This window comes from Phyllostomus discolor, chromosome 5, assembly GCF_004126475.2.
Source record: "Phyllostomus discolor isolate MPI-MPIP mPhyDis1 chromosome 5, mPhyDis1.pri.v3, whole genome shotgun sequence".
In the NCBI taxonomy this organism is placed as follows: domain Eukaryota; kingdom Metazoa; phylum Chordata; class Mammalia; order Chiroptera; family Phyllostomidae; genus Phyllostomus; species Phyllostomus discolor.
The window spans coordinates 149,020,173-149,039,088 of NC_040907.2; the positions used below are offsets into that span (position 1 = coordinate 149,020,173).

The 18,916-nt window shown below is 42.8% G+C and overlaps 2 protein-coding genes across 7 annotated transcripts in view; both read right to left on the bottom strand.

Annotated features, from left to right (window-relative positions):
* The window catches only part of ALDH18A1 (aldehyde dehydrogenase 18 family member A1), a 38,060-nt gene extending 26,621 nt beyond the window's left edge, over positions 1-11,439 (bottom strand). Inside the window, exons 1-3 of one of the 5 annotated variants that reach the window (XM_028511657.2) lie at positions 11,269-11,439; positions 8,388-8,503; positions 1,688-1,902 (exon numbers count right to left, since the gene is read on the bottom strand). In XM_028511657.2, the coding sequence (XP_028367458.1) occupies positions 1,688-1,902; positions 8,388-8,475 (303 nt within the window). In that variant the 5' untranslated portion in view covers positions 8,476-8,503; positions 11,269-11,439. Of the gene's footprint in view, positions 1-1,687; positions 1,908-8,386; positions 8,504-11,268 lie in introns of all 5 variants that reach the window. The other 4 variants (XM_036027065.1, XM_036027064.1, XM_028511656.2 and 1 more) reach the window with 4 other exon arrangements.
* Positions 11,440-17,403: 5,964 nt separating this feature from the next.
* TCTN3 (tectonic family member 3) overlaps positions 17,404-18,916 on the bottom strand; it is a 33,690-nt gene continuing 32,177 nt past the window's right edge. Inside the window, exon 14 of one of the 2 annotated variants that reach the window (XM_036027068.1) lies at positions 17,404-17,927. In XM_036027068.1, coding sequence (XP_035882961.1) covers positions 17,883-17,927 — 45 coding nt within the window. In that variant the 3' untranslated portion in view covers positions 17,404-17,882. Of the gene's footprint in view, positions 18,730-18,916 lie in introns of both variants that reach the window. The other variant, XM_036027067.1, reaches the window with a different exon arrangement.

Below are 18,916 nucleotides of genomic sequence, written 5' to 3' on the forward strand. Positions count from 1 at the left end.
TTGGGCATCCCAGCCCTAGCTCCCTAGTAGCAGAGTAGCCTTTTGACAAATACTTGTTAAATCAAATTGGTCTGATGGGCTCAATCTGTGAGGCAAATTTGACAATAATTGCATAGCATAGAAAAACATAAGAAGAAAATGCCGTCAAGTTTCAGGCTGGCAGTTTCCAACTCCTCAGTAGTTATTATAAAAACTGAAAATATGTCTATAAAGGATAGAGGGCTAGAAAGGAAAAGCTCTAGCTGCATCTCCAGGATGCCCGACTGTCTGGTTTTCGACTCTTGATCAAGGGCCAGCAAACCTGCATCTGTTTTTATAATCAGACTGGTAACGGAACACAGCCACACTCATTCATTTACTTACTGCCTAAGGTGGCTTTCATGCTACAGTGGCAGGACTGAGTAGTTGAGGCACAGACCATACGGCCTACAAAACCTAAATACTTACTATCTGCCCTTCACAGAAAAAGTGTGCTGAGCCTGCTCTTGGCAAAGATAAGGGTAGTGGGATTTGTAACATGCTTGAAGTCCAAAACTTCGAATGTCAACCCCCAAGGTCAGTTTCTTTTTCAGATAGTCTCCAGTCAGCCTGGCTTGACTGCATGGACAGTGGAGCATTACATCCCCACCAGAAACTTCTGCTTTGAGCCCGTCCAAAGCCAAGATTCCTTACACAGATCTCTTCTGATTTAATCTGGAAAAAACTGTGGTCCCTGTCTCCACGTAGGACCCCAGGGGACTTGTGCACAGCGGTGTGTCTGTCTCTCAGACCCACCCCCAGTGTCTGCTTGCACTCCCTTTCTTGTCACTTGTATCCTTTGCCTTTATATATTCATTTTATTTATTTTTTATCTTCACCCAAGGGCATTTTTTTCCCACTGCTTTTAGAGAGAGAAAGGGACAGAGGAAGGGAGAGAGACATCAGTACAAGAGAGAAGAGAGAAGCATTAATTGGTTGCCTCCCACACATGCCCACGCCAGAGATCATATGCACCCAGACCAGGGATGGAATCTGCAACCTAGCAGTATAAGCCCTGACCAGGAACCGGAACTGCAAACTTCCAGTTACAGGATGACACTCCAACAAACTGAGCCACACTGGCCAGTGCATATCCTTTGCCTTTAAATGAAAGTTTACATTACATGGGTTTTCTCTGTGGAGTCCTTTTAAATATCTGGACTTGGAAAATCTTTGCAATGATAGCTGATATTTATTTCAAGATTATTGGACTAAAAAAAGAAAAAGCCCAACAAAACGGGAAAAAGAAAAGTTCAATATTTACCCACATCCACCTAAGCTCTCAACCCTAACTCTGTGTTAGAGTCACTGGGGAAACTGGAAACTCGGTGTGTGAGCCCCACCCACAGACGTGTGCTAACTGACTGTGTGAAGCCCAGGCACCGCCAGGTCCTCAGCAGTGTCAACGTGCAGCCAGGATTAAGAAACACTTATTACTAAAGAGCCTGAGGGGGCACTGCATGAAATCAGCTGTCCTCCGTGACATCCCTCTGTTTGCCCTGGGACGCTGTCCTGCACTGGCACCTGCAGCAGGAGAAGGAGTTTTCAAATCAGGTTAAATCTACTGCACTCAAATCAAGATTATTTGTAAAAGTTGGTAAACCTGAAGTGACACCTTAAAACCCTATTTTTTTTTTAGTTCAGTAGACTTTTCCATCTTGGCAATTACCTGCTCAACAATAGATGCCAGGCGCCCCAGTGCCAGGCCACATTCATCACCTCGGGTCACCACGGCACTCCCAAGTTTCACCACGATTCTCTTGGCATGTTTCAGCTCACTGCGGTGGGCAAAGGGCTTGCCGTGTGTGCGGCTGAGGGGCACAGTGATGAAGGGGATGTTGCTCCAGGAACGGACATTTCTGATGGCTGAAGGCTGGACACGATCTGTATTTTGATCCCAAAGTCAATGCAAAAAGAAAAAGGAAAAGAAAAAGAAAATACATCATCCCATTAAAAAGATATATGCACAATATTAACCAGTTTAGCCTCTAAAAAAATAGCTTTATTACTCTTAACTGAGTAAAACCAGTATATCAAAAGCCAGACCTAGCATGTTCTTATTCTAGTATCGAGTGGAGTTTGCACTCATTGCACAGGCCACGGGCATACTTACACACTGCTGGTGAAGAGTTTAAACAAGACATTTTTCTGAAGACGTGTTGGTAAAATATAGCAAAAGCCATAAAAATGTTCTCATCTTTTCATTTGGCAATTCCACGTTCAGAAATATATTCGAAGAAACTAATCAGAGATTAAGACAAAAAGATTCATCTGAAAGCTGTTCACCAGTGTTGTTTATAGTAAGATTATAATAGATTAAATGTCAAAAAAGGGCAGATGGATTCATGAGCATATTTTAATAACATTGGAAAATATTCATGGTATATTTCATAGACATGTTTAAATGCACAGAAAAAAGATGCAGGAAAGAAATCAAAATATTAATATTTTATCTCCTAATGTATTATAGGTGATTTAACCTTTTTATTCCTGTTTTCCAAACTTATGCAATATACATGCATTGCTTTCATAATAAAAAAATACAGTATATGTGCTTTTAAAGCCACATCACTATAAAAAGAGTGAGTCTGATTAGCAAAGACAATTAAGAGCAAAGTAATTAGTATGAGTAATAAAACATTATGACTAATCTACCTACTACAAGTTTTCTCTCTGACATGGCAGCATGAACCCAGGTACCTGTAATAATGATAAAAAAAACTGGATAGATAGCTTTCCGAAGGAAAAGTAGTGTTGGAGTCAGATGCTTTGTTTTTATCCCTTTGGACATCTGCCCCTAAGCAACCCTTTCCTGATTCTTTCTTTCTTTTTGGCAAAGCTGTATATGACTTCTAAGGAGGCAAAACAACAAACAAAAGTTGGTTAAAAAGTTGAAAATATACTTACATAAGCCAAAAGCACTAGGAGCTAACCGTCAGGCACTGAACGCTTCACCACTTCTCACAGGTCCAACTCTCCCCACTAACCACTTGCCAATCACCCGCCCCCTCTGTCACACGGTGCGGGACTCCCTGCTCTAGCAGGGTACAGTGCCATCAGTCAAAAGATCACATTTCCTAGACTTTCTTGTACAGCTAGACATGGCCATGTGCCTAAGTTCTGGTTAACACAATACATGTGAAAATGTATGTGGGACTTCCAGGAATTTCTTTAAAAAGAAAAGTGCTTTCAGAGTTGAGATCTTAACCCACGGCTGCCTGACTTCAAGCTGCCATCGGCCACATCTATTTGTGCCAATTCCTACATAATTTGTTCCTACATAAATCAAGGTTCCCCAGGTCAGAGCCCTCTAATTACTCTCCATATGCAGAACCATTCTGCCTCTTAGAAGCTCTTCCTTCTATGACCCAATGTTATGTTTCTTACTGATGCCTTTCTGACTGAAATTACATTAAATGTAAACAAAAAAAATAAAAAAAAAGAGGACAAGTGCTTCCTTCTTCCCTTCATCCATCCTGCTGCTGGGAACATGGGTATGGAGGCTGGAGCTCAAATGTCCACTTCAGGCTCTAAGACAACACAGTAAGAACTTCAAAGGAAAAGAAAGGAGTGTGGAAGCCGGATGAGTTCACACACTGCTCTGGAAGCCCTCAACTGCCTCCCTTCTGTAAGGACCCCAGGCTTCTCCCAGGAGAAAAACAAAGAGATTTCTAGCCTGTTGGAGCCATTATTGTTTTGGGTTTTCTGATACACGATCCCGACCTAATTGTAACTGGCACAGAAGGAGAATGAGCGAGTGCACAGGCAGAGGGGCGGGCAGGCGCGGAGGCCTGGACGGGGAAGAGAAGCTGCCTGCGGATGGGAGTTGCTGACAGATGGTCTCACTCACTGCAAATGGCCCTCTGCTTGGTGGGACTCTCGGACTGTAAGAAAGCGAGAGAACATGGGCACACAGGTTCTCAGCAGGACTAAATTTTAGGTATTCCTGCCCCCTCCCCAGGAGTTCTCTATGTATCATGAGAGGCATTAATGAATGACTAAAAGTAATCATTCCAAGCCACCTTTTGGACCATTTTTCTATAACTGTGCTATCACAGAATAACTTCCTCCACTTGAATCAACCACCATTACCTCCATTTATATTTATAGATAGATTTCTCAGAATTTCTCTAGAGTTAATCCCTCTGTCTCCTTACTACAGACTACAAACGCCTCTAACTATGATCTAGATTCTATTCTTTTCTCTACGCTGTCGCGATGGTGGGTAAAGCAGGCAGAATCTCATTCTCGTGGACTGGAAGATCACTGTGTGTTCTCCTCCCTCTCTGCCTACTTCACACAAAATCTCAGAAAGAACACTTTTAGGGAATTAGTAAAGAGTCCTTTTTTCTCTCTCCTAAAGAAACATTTTTAAAAGCGATTATGCTTCAAGTCCATTGGAGATACCAGGCCTGCAGTCCAGTTGCTGGCAGAAAGCTGCTCAGGAAGTCCATCACCTGGGACAGACCTGGCACTTGGCACCCTGGCTAAGCCCACACACAGGTGGACTGTCTCTTCCCGCTGGAGGAGCCTCTCACTGCTGAAGGACAGGTTTGTTGTTGGGGCTCAGTTCCATGGAGAGCTCCCCTTCTTTATCGGGTTCAGCAACATAGGTACCCTGATTCAGTCTTCAAGGTTATTATCCTAAGCACCCAAGACTATGGTTAAAAGTTACATACATAACAGTCCTGGCCTTGCTGACCTGACAGAGAGAGAGGTGGGAGAGGGAGAGACTTACTCCCCTGGGGTTTGCATCACCAGAGACTGCAGAGCTCAGAGCTACACTCCCTTTGATAACTCTCAGGACTAGACCTGCTGACCCTTTCTCACTCCTGTCCACTATAGGGATTATCCTGTCCTGGAAGTATGCTGACACCCCAGGGTACCTCGGGGACACAGGTAGTAGCACACGTATCAGTCCAAGTAATCATATGACAGAAACCAGTTAGAATCTATCAGGTCAGGTTAGCATGAATGAGGCACCTGATGCACAGTCTTTGTCAGCAGAGGGTGGCTCGGCTTGGAGCCAGGTAGTTGGGGTCACTCTGGCTGCTGGCAACTGGGTCACCACAGACCAGGGATGACAAAGTTCAAAAGGGGGCCGCAACAAGGTTTCAAGCAAGTGAAAGTGCAGTCACGCCCAGTAGGCTAGAGCACCAAGGAGAGTTCTGTGGGATCTGGGGCTTTCTGGGTTTCCTGTTCAGCAATGCATTCACCCTCCCGATTCACCCTACCTTTCTAGGGAGCATTTCTTAATGATCTGCCGTGTACTATACTTTTTAGGGTCCATATTGAAGACTGAAAAGGCCTTGATTCCTTTGGAAAAATCCAAGGCCCTGGGATGGGTAATCTCTTCCCATCTCCTAAGGGACCTTTAGGCCCTAAGTCCCACAGAATAGCCATCTCTGAGGGGCTCCTGAGTGTACGTGTGCGCATGCGTGTGGGGGCTGGGGTGGAGTAGGGCTGTCCACATTCCTCGAAAGTGCCGTGCGTCGTGCTCCAGGGGAGGAGAGGCCCTTCACCTTTCAGCACCCAAGTCCTCAGGCCTGACCAGGAAGGAACCCTGGCATGATTTCTTCTCCCTTCCTGGCTTTCCACTTTCCTCCATGTTTGTGTCCATATGCTTTCTCACTTTGCCTTTTTAATTTATTTTCTTCTCTTCTGCTTATTGTGGTCAGTGAACAGAGGGCTGCGGGCTCCAGAAAAATCTGGATACAAAAATAGAAAAATAAATCTAGGGACAAGATCAGAAAGTGCCTCCTTCTGTGAATGAGGCTACTGAGAATAAAGTATAATATCAAGAATAAAAATACCAAAGTGAGTACTTACTATATACTAAGAACTGTGCTAACTATTCAGACACCTTTCTTTACAGGGCAGAGGATATACCATAAGAGGTCAAGTGTAGACTCTGGAGCCAGACTGCCTGGGTTGGAATCTCAACCTTCTACTTACTTGCTGTAACCTCACCTATCTCATAAAGGTGTGAGGGAGAAAAGGCATGAGCGCACGAACAGGCACTGGCACAAAGTAAACACCCCAATATTCCTGTATTATAAAAAAGGCTCCGCTATCGTCATCGTTACCATCACCACCACTGTTATCTTACTCAATTCTCATGGCAAGCCTCATGACTTAGATATCATGAGTTACCTACTGTTAGCCTCATTTTATAAGCGAGGAAACTGAGGCCCAGAGGATTTGAGTAACTTACCAACCATGCCGGATGCAAAAATGGCCACAGTACTCGAAGCTTCTCCCACCCCTTGAGTCTGTGCTGGCCCTACGCCTCGCTTCGACTGCAAGCGTGTGGTAAAGAAGCTGTGGAGAGCCTGCTGGAGGATGAGAGACCATGGGGAACAGACACGATCCATCACCCCAGCGGAGGCCCCCTGCCACCAACAATCAGCCCCAAGCCAGCGTGAAAACTGACATAGACGCCAAACCACCGTGCAGCTGAGCCTAGTCCAACACACCAACCAACCCATAAAATTGTGAACTAAATCCATAGCTGTTGTCACTAGTGACTTACAAAGTAGCAGAATTAGTGTTCAAACACAGGGATAACACCTAAACTCTTCTTTACATGAATGGGAAATAGAGATTTTTTTCTAATGATAATAAGCTTGATTAGTTGATAAGCAAGTTGTCTGTGGTAAGGTTTGGAGATAGAATGTTCAGAAAAATTAGGTGTTATCAAGCAGACAGCCAACTCAAACTATAATAAACAGCCTCTCCACAAATGGTGCTGGAACAACGAGACATCCGTAAGCAAAAAAATGAACCTTGACTTAACCCTCACACCTTATACGAAAATTAACTCAAAATGATCATGCACTTAAATGTAAAACTGTAAAACCTTAAAAAAAGAAAGAAAATCTTCAGGATCTAGGGCTAAACAAAGAGTTCTTAGACTTGGCTCCAAAGGAATAATCCATAAAAGGGAAATCTGATAAACTAGCCCTCATCAAAATAAAAGCAAAACAAAAAACTTTTCTCTGTAAAAGATCCTGTTAAGAGAATGAAATGACGAACTACAAACCGGGAGAAAATACTTTCAAACTATATAGCTGATCAAGCACTAGTATCCAATAATACAATACTCTCAAAAATTAAGAGCAAAAAAACAAACAATCCAATTACAAATGAGCAGATGACCTTTCACTGAAGTAGAATATATAAATGGCAAATAAGCATATGAAAAGATGTTTAACATCAATAGCCATTAGGGTAAAAGCAGGTTAAAACCACAGTCGGATGTCACCACACACCTACGAGAATGCATAAAATAAAAAGAGTGACGACATCACATTTTGGTGAGGACATGGAGAAGCGGAAAACTCTTATGTTGCTGGTGTGAATGTAAAAAGGTATAGCCATTCTACAAAAACAGTTTGACAGTTTCTTGAAAACTAACTACCATACGACCCAGCAATTGAACTCTTGGGCATTTATTCCAAACAAATGAAAACCATGTTCACGCAAAATCCTGCACACAAATGTTCATGGCACCTTTATTCATAACAGTCAAACAACGGGAACCAGGAGCCCTTCCATGTGCGAGTGGTTACACTAACTGTGGGGCACCCACACCATTAAACACTACTCAGTAAGAAAAAAGAACCTGTTTATACAGACATGTTGAAGAGTCTCCAGAGAATTATGCCGAGTCAAAAAAAGCCATCCCCATTGCTCACATACTGTATGATTCCATTTAGATAATGTTTTTGAAAGGACAAAATTATAAAAATGTAGAACAGAGTAGAGGTTGCCAGGGTTAGGGACAGGGAGGAGGGGCATGGCCAGAAAGGAGAGACCTGATGGATCATATAGTGATGGAAATGTTATCTCGACTCTATTGATGTCAGTATCCTGGCTGAGATACTGAGAGAACCGGGTACAGGGTATAAGGAATGTCTCTGTATTAATTCTTGTAACTGCAAGTGTATCTATAATGATCTCAAAATTAAAAATGATTATAACAAATAACAAAAATAGCCTATAAAAATTTGGGGGGAAATGAATATAGGTAGCACTTTATTTAAATTATTGTTTTCATTTTGAATTACTTATTTGACATACAATAAGTTGTAAAAATTAATGTGTACAACTTGATGAGTCCGAAGATAAGTATATACCGTACATGTGAGACACTCACCAGATTCTATGACATATTTTGTCCAAAAGTCTCAATTTCTTAATAAAAACAAACACAGAACATTTCACCAGTAGGCTGCTTCCTTCCTTACTGTCTTTGCCCAATTCTGCCATTTTATATTTTTCCCCTCCTTTAAGACCGTTTGAAATACACTCTGACCGAACTCCCCACACACTGCTAAGCCATGGTACATGCACAACATGGTACCTACGCAGTCTGGAGGGAGCTGTGGGCTGGGCCCAGGGCAGCAGACGGTGCCTGAGGAGCTGGAAGCCAGAGCAGCAGACTTGACTCAACATGTTGTAATGCGGTCACTGATCAAAGTACCTGCAGGATGTATTTTTAAAAAATTGAATAATGAAAAATACTACACAATTCATTTTCTTTTCCTCTACTTTCCCACACTCAGAGTAAAAATTTGACACCCCTGCTCCAAACTCCCCTGTATTAGGAAAACGCCTACCTCCTCTGTATAGTATAGAAAGGAGAGAAAAAATAAATGGTTTCTTCCCATGCTCCATCTCAACCCTCCCTTCCCTAGACAGCCTTAATTTTTATGGAAGTGGCAACTGAGGATTACGAGTATTCTGAGTGACAAAAAAATCTTCAAGGTATAGTGATTATGTAATGATACTAAATCTTCACTACAATTCCTTCACTACTGAGGAATCAGTCTCCAAAAGATCAAAAGCAGATCCAACATCCAGCAAGAGTGATCTCCACCTTCCTGCTATTACCCCCAATAGAACTCTGAAAACCACGCAACTGAACTGTCAGCCTGATCCTCGCAGACACAAGAAGAGGGAAGAAAGGCCAGAGGCTGCAGCCCTGTCTTTCTTCCTGCCACCCACAAGAATCTAAAGCGCACTCTTACTGCCCAGGGAAGGTGGGGCAATGTCTGCAAATGTCTGGCATTTGAAATGACTGGACACAACCCAAGGAGGATGAGTACATGGCTAGACACCTGAGTTAAGAACGTGGTGGTTGTGGGCATTTTCCCACCCTAGGTCAAACTTGAGGTTTTGGACAAAAATAATGTATTTCACAAAAAGGTATTCTCTGTATATATATACAGAGAATACACCATTTACTACTGCAGCTGGAATATTGCTGCTTTCACAAGATAAGAAAAATACTGCACCTTCTTTGCTAACTGGAGCCTCCTTTTAACCTATGCTGTATGTATTGGTGGAGATATTCCAACCCTCTTAAATGTGCCTCGAAGACTAGCATTTAGGCCGATAGTGAAGAGAAATAAGGAGTGGAGTGTACTGTTCTTCAATTTATACCGCACAAAGGCACAGACAGAAAGGGGAGAGGAGAGACTGGCAGGATACATCTGGTGTAAAAGATATGGCATCTAATAGGTGACAGAAGTGCTAAGTGCTGTCTTTGTTGACTTCTGTGTTTGTGACAGTCTGGAAGATCCCAAGAGAAAATTATTTTCATAATATTGAAGCGTGATTTGGGCCCATGGTCTGTTTGCTTCTTGTATAAATTCTTTCAGCGATTGTTGCCAATTATTTCCATATGAATTATCCAAAATACTCGTAGAAGAGCCAAAATGGTAAAATAATCAAGTAGTGACACTAAAATTCCAGTTCCATCTCCTTCAGGAACCTTCCCCAGCCACTTCAGCATTCAAAGTTGGGCACAATCCTACAGTTTACCTTTGAACTGGTTCATGCTTTTCCCAACAAGATTATAAATCTCCTACCGACAGCACAGTTACCGGAACAGGGGCTTTGAAGGTGGGATTTGAAGGTGGGATACTTGCTAGCTGTATGCCTTTTGGAGGGTTACTTAATCTTTCTAACCCTCAATTTCTTCATTTGTAAATCAGGGACAGGAACAGTAAGGACCACATAAGATTATTGTGAGAATTAAATGAGTTAATGCATGGAATGCCTGTTCATAACAGATGGTCAATAAATGTCAGTTTTCCTCCTTCTGTCTTTTGGGCACTAATGGTATCTTACAATCCTTTCTTTCCTTCAGGACCTGCCACAGCCACAAAGAATTCAATAAATATTCTATGATGGAGATAGTCATAAATTATACTTATTGACTTTATCCCTCTCTTATCTAAAAGTAATTGAAAGCTCTGAATATTTAAGATCATTGAGTTATTAGGATGAAAAGTGAGCTAGAAACCAAGCCTCCTGGCCTCTCTCCTATACCACACTGCCTCTGACTGACCCCTTCCTCACTGCAAGGAATGGTTCATCCTGTCAGAGTTTATTATACTCTCCAAAAGCATTCATTATGGAGAGCTGATTCCAGGGAGCAAAGGGTATAGTGTGTGGTGTCTAGACTCAATGTCATCAGTTGAAAAGAGTTTCCATGTTTTGACTCAGGACATTTCTTAAGTACCTCTTTATAGGGTCTAAACAGGACGCCCTTATCTTACTGATTTGGACGGAGACTTGGACTTTAGTCCCAACAAACTTCGCCCAGAAATACAGGATCGGCATATGGTTCACTTAAAAACAAAGACCCCACCATAAATCTCACTGTCTTAGAGAGCCGGGGATAATGGGGGCAGCAGGTGCTGCCTGACGTGTCAGGACTATTCACTGACCGCACGTCATTTTGTAAATTGCGGTCAAGAGCCGATTCCTCGGCTGCGGGCGGCCTGGTTTTGAGGAGGAGATCACGAAAGCCAGGTGGGCCAAGCGGGACTACACACACAGGCTCCTGAGAGTCAGTGTGTTGCCACTTACAAACCAGGGTAAAACATCGAACCGAGGCAGGTGCAATGGACCGAGAAGGGGTCCACCGAGTCTCCAAACGTCCATCTGGACCAGTTCCTCCATTTCGGTGGCCAGGAAGGTAGGGTGCCCTAGGTCCCCGCAACCCTGGTTTCCACCACAAGGTCAATAAGAACAGCGCCGGGGCCGCGCTGCGCACCCTAAGCCCGCTGCCATCCCTGCGCGAGCTCCCACGCCCACTCGTGGGACCCGGCCACCCGGCTCCTGCTCGTGCGGCGCTCCCGCGGCCCGAGGCGCCCACGTTTCCCCGCCTCGGCCCAGGCGCCGCATCAACCCTCGCAGAGGCGCAGGTGCCTCGCCATCCCCGCGCCTGCCACGTACCTGACCCCCTGCTGCCGCGCCCGGCCTCACTCCCCAGCCAGCAGTCCACGCGGGGACGATTTTGGCGCCGGCTTACTCTTTTTTCTTCCGTCCACGTCCCGCAAGACGACGTTACGTCAGCTGCGTAGGGGTAAAGCCAGGCCGCCGGGCCAGCGCTGTTGACGTAGGGCTAAGGGGCTGAGCCGGAGCTGCGCCGCGGCAACCGCGGAGACGCCGTTTGAGAATCTGGTCCTCGCTCCACGTGGCAGGCCCCTCCCGCCGAGGCCCTGGCTGCCGCCGGAAGGCGGGGCTTGAACTGTGCTGCTGAACATCCACGTCCTAGGAGAAGGGGCCAAATAGGGTGTCTAAGAGCCACGCTACGTGGCGTTCCAGGGAGGCTGAAAAGATGCCTGGATCCCTCAGCTGCAGGTAGAAGCCATTACGTGTGCTTTTCAGTGTGTGTTTCATATCTCGAAAATAAGTTGAATCAATGTACACATACTTAGAGTCCACAGTCCCGGCGGACTTTTGCTACTTAAAATGGAAAACTTTGGCACTGCGATGAAACGATTTAATCCCTAATCCTCTGGATGCTTTCCCAAGGTTCCCAGCCCAGCTTTCATTCAGCAAGGGCATTGGTGAAAATACTTAAAACTAGTTTTATTTAATCCCAGACAACTGAAACTATTTCAAAGGTGAATAAGGATCCACCCTTAAAATTAGAGCTCAGACTCTCTCTCTCTCTCCCACTTGCTGTGTATTGCTCAAAGGCCATTGCTGCACAGGCACCGACACAGTGCTGGGCGCGAGGGGAGGGGAGAATGGGCGCAGCACCTGAGTGGAGTTCGGTGACAAGGAAGGCCTCTTGCCTCTTGTGTAGTAGTCCCTAAGAACATTGCTGAGTCTACTTATTTAATCTTTCGTTCATTAAACAATGGCTACTCTCCGAGTCAGGTATTCCCTAGGTGTGAAGGAAGACATTGTCCTCTCCCCAGTGAGTTCACAGCCTTACGGAAGAGACAGGTACCTGAGCAGATGCTTTACAAGACAATGTGATTAATTCTAGAGGAAGGGGGCTCAGGGATTCAGCCAAGGCTTCAAAAAGAGAGTAGACATTTGAACTGTGCTTTGAGGGACTAGAAGTAAGCAGTTAACCTAGAAGAGGGAGCAGGATCACAGGAAGAAGGAATGGAATGTGCAGAGACATGAGACATGCCCTATGAGAAGAGGTTGCATGTGAGACAAGACAGGAGAGGTGTTTGCCACCTTGCAAAAAAAGATTTTTAAATTTTTTATTTTTTTATTTACCGATTTTGGAGAGAGGGAGTGAGAGAGAGACAAAAGGAGGGAGGGCGGGAGAGAGAGAGAGAACACCACCAACTGTTGCTCCACTCATTCTGTGTGTGCCCCAACCAGGGATCAAACCCTCAACCACTTGGCTTATGAGGACAATGCTCCAACCAACCGAGTAACTCGGCCAGGGCCCAAAAAGATTTCTGAGTCATGCTAAAGGTTTTGAATTTTGTCACCTTCAAAGAGGAACATGACTTTTAAAGTAAAGTACTCGAAATGGCATTATGGGATTTGTATTTAAGAAATCAGTAATGGGGGTAGAAGCTGGGAGGTTGGATGTTAGCTTATTGCAAAGGCCTAAGTAAGAAATAATGGCTGACAAAAAAAAGATCCAGGAATGGGCATAAGGACCATAAAGGAGGAAGAGCTGATAGCACTTACTACTCGAAAGCTGGAGGGTGAGAAGAGAGGAGGGGTACCTGCAAATCTGGGTGTACTCCAGTACGCTGAGTTAGGAAACAGATGGGAGGAGTTGTTCTTCTGGGTGAAGGATGAGAGCAGCAAACACGTGTTAAGTTTTGAGCCCTTTGTGTTTGAAGTAGGGTGGGGGATACCAAAGAAATAGAACTGCCCTCTAGTTGTTTCATCCAGTACCTCAGCTTTTCTTTTAAGATTCTCCTCATGAATTTAGAACAAGTAAGGCAACCATGGGTATAGCTAAAGCCATTAGGGACAGAAGTCTTCTCCACTCGGGATGTCCTGTCCTGTTCTTGACATGTTCTTAACCCACATGTCACCTTACGGTGATTGCTTGTCTGCCTTCCCTGCTAGAATTTGAGCTCCTGAGACCATGAAAGCATACTTTTGGCACATACTAGATACTCAATATATATTTGATAAGTGAAAGAATTTAATTTTTTGTTTCCCTTGCCTGAGGAGACATATCACAAAAAAATTACTAAGAGAAATGTCCAAGATTTTACTGCCCATGTTTTCTTCTAGTTTTATGATTTTGAGTCTTACATTTAAGTCTTCAATTCATTTGGAGTTTCTTTTTGTATATGGTGTGAGAAGGTGGTTCAGTTTCATTTTTTTACAGATTTCTAATTTTTCCCAACAACATTTATTGAATAGACTGTCTTTACCCCATTGTATGTTCTTGCCTCCTTTGCCAAATATTAATTGACCGTATAGGTGTGGGTTTACTTCTGGGCTCTCTATTCTCTTCCATTGATCTCTATATGTCTGTTGGTCAGGATATGGAGAAAAGGGAACCCTCGTGCACTGTTGGTGAGAATGAAGATTGGTGCAAGCACCATGGACAACAGTATGGAGGTTCCTCAAAAAAATTAAAAATGGAACTGTCTTATGACCCAAGAATTTTACTCTGGATATATTATCTGAAGAAACCCAAAACACTAATTTGAAAGAACATATGCACTCCTATGTTCATTGCAGTATTATTTACCATAGCCAAGCTATGGAAGCAACCCAAGTGCCCATCAATAGACAAGTGGATGAACAAGTGGTGATACATACAAATATATACAGTGGAATATTACTCAGCCATAAAAAGGAATGAAATCTTACCATTTGTGACAGCATGGATGCACCTAGAGGGTATTATGCTAAGTAAAATAAGTCAGTCAGAGAGACAAATACCATATGATTTCACTTGTACATGGAGTCTAAAGAGCAATATAAATGAACAAACAAAATAGAAACAGACTCATAGATACAGAGAACAGACTGATGGTTGCCAGAGGGAGGGGGTTTGGGGAACTGGGTGAAGGAGGGGAAAGGATTGAGAGGAACAGTTTGGTAGTTACAAAATAGCCATGGGGATTTAAAGTATAACACTGGAAATATAGTCAGTAATATTGTAATAACTATGTGTGGTGCCAGGTAGGTACTGGAAATATCACAGGGAACACTTTTTAAAGTATATGATTGTTTAACCACTGCTATCTACCTGAAACTAATAAAAATAATATTGAGAATAAACTGTAGTTGAAAAACATTTTTTAAAAAGACAGGCCCTGAATGTTAAACAAATGCATCAGTAAAAAAGGGAAGTTACTTATAAATAAAAAACATTCTTACATAACAATAAACAGGGAGGTTCTTGCTGGAGAGCAAGTATTTCTTCAAAATATAGTTGTATTTTCTGATTATAAAATTCAGGAATTTATTATTTTTTTAAAAATCCCCAATTTTGACATGTTAGCCTTCTGGACTTTTTGTTTACCTAGGTGCACATGTATAAATATTTTTTGTTTTATGAAAATAGGGCTGCTGAGTATATGCATTATTTTGTAGTCTGCTTTATTTACAAAAAAGAGATCATGAATGCTTTCCAGTGGCAATAAAGGCAGGTCTACTCAATTTCAGTTGTTGTACAGCGTTCCACTTTATGGATATAGTTTCTTTAACTCATCCCCTACTGTTGGACATTTTTTCCTCTTGGATAATGTCTAGTAAGTGTACTTATTGGGTGAAAGTTTATAAGCATTTTAAAGGCTTTGATGCATATTATTAAATAGCTACTTGACCTTCTTTCATAGTCTGACTGAAAGTGTCTGTGGGTAACAGTTTCTCCACACATGCAATGAGGTGGCTGAGTTTCATTTTCATTCTATCCAAATTGTTGTACATAGCCCCTTACAGTAAAACTTACTCCTTAAATACATGATTACAATAGAGATCTGTGTAGTAAGTTAAATAACTGATAAGTCACCTGTATAGGTAAAGGGAGGGAACTAAGAGGACTGCATTGTATAGATTCTTTAAAAAATGTTTTGAAAGTCTGTTACAAGGGGAGTGATGGAGGTAAGATGACCCAGTGTGTTAATCAGTCTTCTACATAGTTGGAAACTAGGCTTAAAGCTCATCAAACCAGCAGAGGGGTAGAGAGGAAAAGAACACTGGAGGTATTTCTGCCTGGGAAGAGCAGATAGATGTGTGGATTTCTGGTGTAAGATCTTATATACTACAGTTTAAAAAGGCATGGTAACTTAACCTTGTCCCTAGCTCAGTGTCTTCTAGTTATTCTCTCCTGCCAGTCCATCCCTTGTCTACCTGATTAGACTAGCAGAAAGAACCTTGAGAGTAGAAGAAACGTTCTTCCTCCCCAGTTGGTGCTGAGCAGGACAGACTCGCTGGCTGGAACCCTGCACTTTCCCATGTGGCTGCTGCAGATGAGATCTAGGAGCACCCGACACATACTGGCATGAGGTAAGTGTTCTTACCATGTCAGCACATCCCCAGCTCTGTCTGCAGGATTATGGTTTCGTTTTTTTTTTTTTTTGTAGGGCAATGAAAATGTTCTGTTATTAGTGGTGATGGTTGCATAATACACTAAACACCACTAAAAGGGTGAATTTTATGGCATGTGAATTACAGTTGTGATTTTTTTTGTAAAGGCATACAATGGGTTTCATAGCACTGGGGCATAGAAATGAACATTTGAATAAAGGAGTTGAGGGACCAGATACTGAAAAGGACTCTAAGCTGTTGGGAGTGGATTGGATGTGGACTAGATTCCTCTACAACCTCACGTGACTTGTCACATAAGTTTATTTCCCTTTAAGAAGCCCAGCTGGAGAACTATAGCTCTAATAGCTTTCTGGTCTATTTTAGTCATCTCCTTGGAGGAAGGGTTGCTGAAGTAAATGACACATATGTGTAATGGACTCTGGTGGGAACCATGCCATCAGCTTCACAGATCCCCTTGTGTAGACTCTGCCTTGTACAGAAGCACTTCCTCCTAGGTTAGTATTAACTGTACAAGAACTTTGCCACTTTCTTCCAGGAAAGTAATTTACTTTCAAGGTACTTTGGAATGGTGCTTACAGTCAGCTCTTTTTTTTTTTGAGGTGGGATTTATGAACTAATGTATGCCTTATTGAATGGCAGTTTTAGAGTCATATCATTACCATGCTGTGGATAAAAAGTAGACTATCTCCAAATTTCTCTGCCTGGCTTTCAAGTGCCCATATGAGTACCCACCTTACATATCCCATCTTAGTGCCTATTTTTGCCAATCATTTCAGCTTCCCAGCCCTCTGATCCACAGGAGGCATCACTTAGGTTGTCCTTGGTTCCTGGGATCACCTCCTCGTCTCTCAGTCCTATGCATCTCCCACGTTCAGCTCCAGTCCTACCACCTCCTCAAAGCTTGTCCCTCACTAGTCGAGCTCACAATGATCATTTCTCAGAACAAATGTGTCTCCTGTGTCACATGTCAGTCTTTCCCCACTACGTTGTCAGCTCACTGAGGGACTATATCTTACAATTCTGTTTCAGAGTAGGTACTCAATACTATTTTTCAGTATCACATCCTGTTACTTATACTCTGTTTTATAAAAGGGATTTAAAAGTTTAAGACAAGTAGATAAAATGACATATCTTCCATCAAAATTTCATCTTAATTGCAAGGATAAAATAATTATGCTCTAGTCTCAAACATTTTAATGCTTCCTGCCTTCCAAGTTTTCTTTTTCTCCACTCAGAAATGATAGTAGGAAATTACCTTTTTAAGTAGTTTTCTCTGCAACCCAGAATCTCTGAGTTGATCATGCAGGTACGGTCCAATGACACCCGCATGCACTGCCCTTTGTGAGCTGCCGTTGCCTTATGTTAAAAAAAATGATTTCATGTGGAATTCACAACTAATATCAGGGCCCCACAATTGGGGTCTTTGGAGAGTGTATGTCCCAGGAAAAGAACCCAAGTCCCTTGATTTAAATATTATGCAATCCACGATAGCAGAGGATTAGGTAGAAGCTACACTAACCTCCTGTAACTGAAACCGTGGTTTGGCAGCCTGCTTCAACAAAAGCCAAACTCATGAGACAGATGCTCGTGAAAAAAGGAAAGAGGTTTTATTCAAACGCCAGCAACCTGGAAGAAGGGGGACTCTCATCTCAAAGCCCCTTTTAACATTTCAGTGCAGGCAGGGGTTTGTATAAAGAGGGAGAGGGACAAGGAGGACAAAGAGATCAGGGGGAGAGGCTGTGGACATGTTGTCAGTGTTGTGGGTGGTCTTGATATGAATCTTTAATGTCAACATCCTGGAAGTGGTCAGCGCCACCCAAATTCCTGCAGTTCGGCAATCTGTGTCACCCAGGGTTGTGATCAAGGACATTTCTTGTACAAGTAGAAACTGGAGCTGCTGGCACATGCAATATGCTTACAAAGAAACTATCAGTATGTGAGTTATTTTATCAGCTTATTAGTACATCTTATTATATTTCATGGTAAGTCAGAGTGGTATAAAGTTTTCATTCTTTTCATTCCTGTTACAATTCCCCTCTGTCAATTCTCCCTCCATATCTTTGGAGCTATTGGTGTCCTCTGAATCTCCTGGGGGAATAAACAACCTGAGCCTGTTATAAAGCAAAATCTTGTGAGTTAAAAGCCAATACATTTTTTTAGAGGTGCCTGTTGAGCAAATACAATTTTTCTGGTGTGGGAAAAACTAGTCATAAGGAAGTTTAAAACAATAAAGATGAGCATTATAAAGAAAAGAATGGTTCAACTTAAATTCTTCCTAATATGGACCTGAGTCCCTGTGGTATCCATGAAAATAGCTAAAGGCTGGAGGAAGTCTTGTTGTTATTTGTCCTGTTATCCCTGTGACCAAGACTGTTGTGGAGTTTTTAGTCAATTTGATGTCAGTACAGAATACGTGGCTTCAGTGTCTGTTAAAAAGTTAATGAGATTGTTCCCCACTGTCAGTTGTACCAGGGGTTCCAGTGGGGAAATAATGATGGATTGGGAGGTGTCCAGAGGAGCCCCTGGGCCTCTTCACTTACTATTTGAGTAATCACTTTGTTTTACCATCTGCCTGTGTCCTCTTAAAAATTCATTTCCTTTTTCCTATGCCCATTTCTAGGCACCCAAGGCTTTCTGCCTTAGTGGCCTTCTGCACCTGGCCTATCATAGTTGCTCTAATTTTGTCTAACTGCCTTCCATATTTCCCCCTCAAAGATCTTAGTTCTGAATCCTTCAGGGAAAAGGAGTGCAGGATCCTTTCTGTAACTGCTTCCTGCTGAAAGGGGGCATCGTTTTCCTTCAGAGCCAAGAGATCCTTGCACTCTGTCAGAGGGGTGATGAGGCCTGGGCACAGAAGAAGGTGGTAATGGTGCCTAGAGGTGGTATTCCCTGAGTAGGAGTAGAGTTGGTAATCTGGTGGAGACAAATTGTTACAGTTCTCAATATTATTGGGGCAAAAGCTAGAAAAATTTGGGATCCAGTTCTGTTCATAAGTGAAAAATAAAACTTTGAAGACAATTAACTGGAGTTTAATGTCTATAACTGTGTATTATAGAGTCTATTAAAACACAATGTCCCCTCCTAAAATCACTTATTTTTA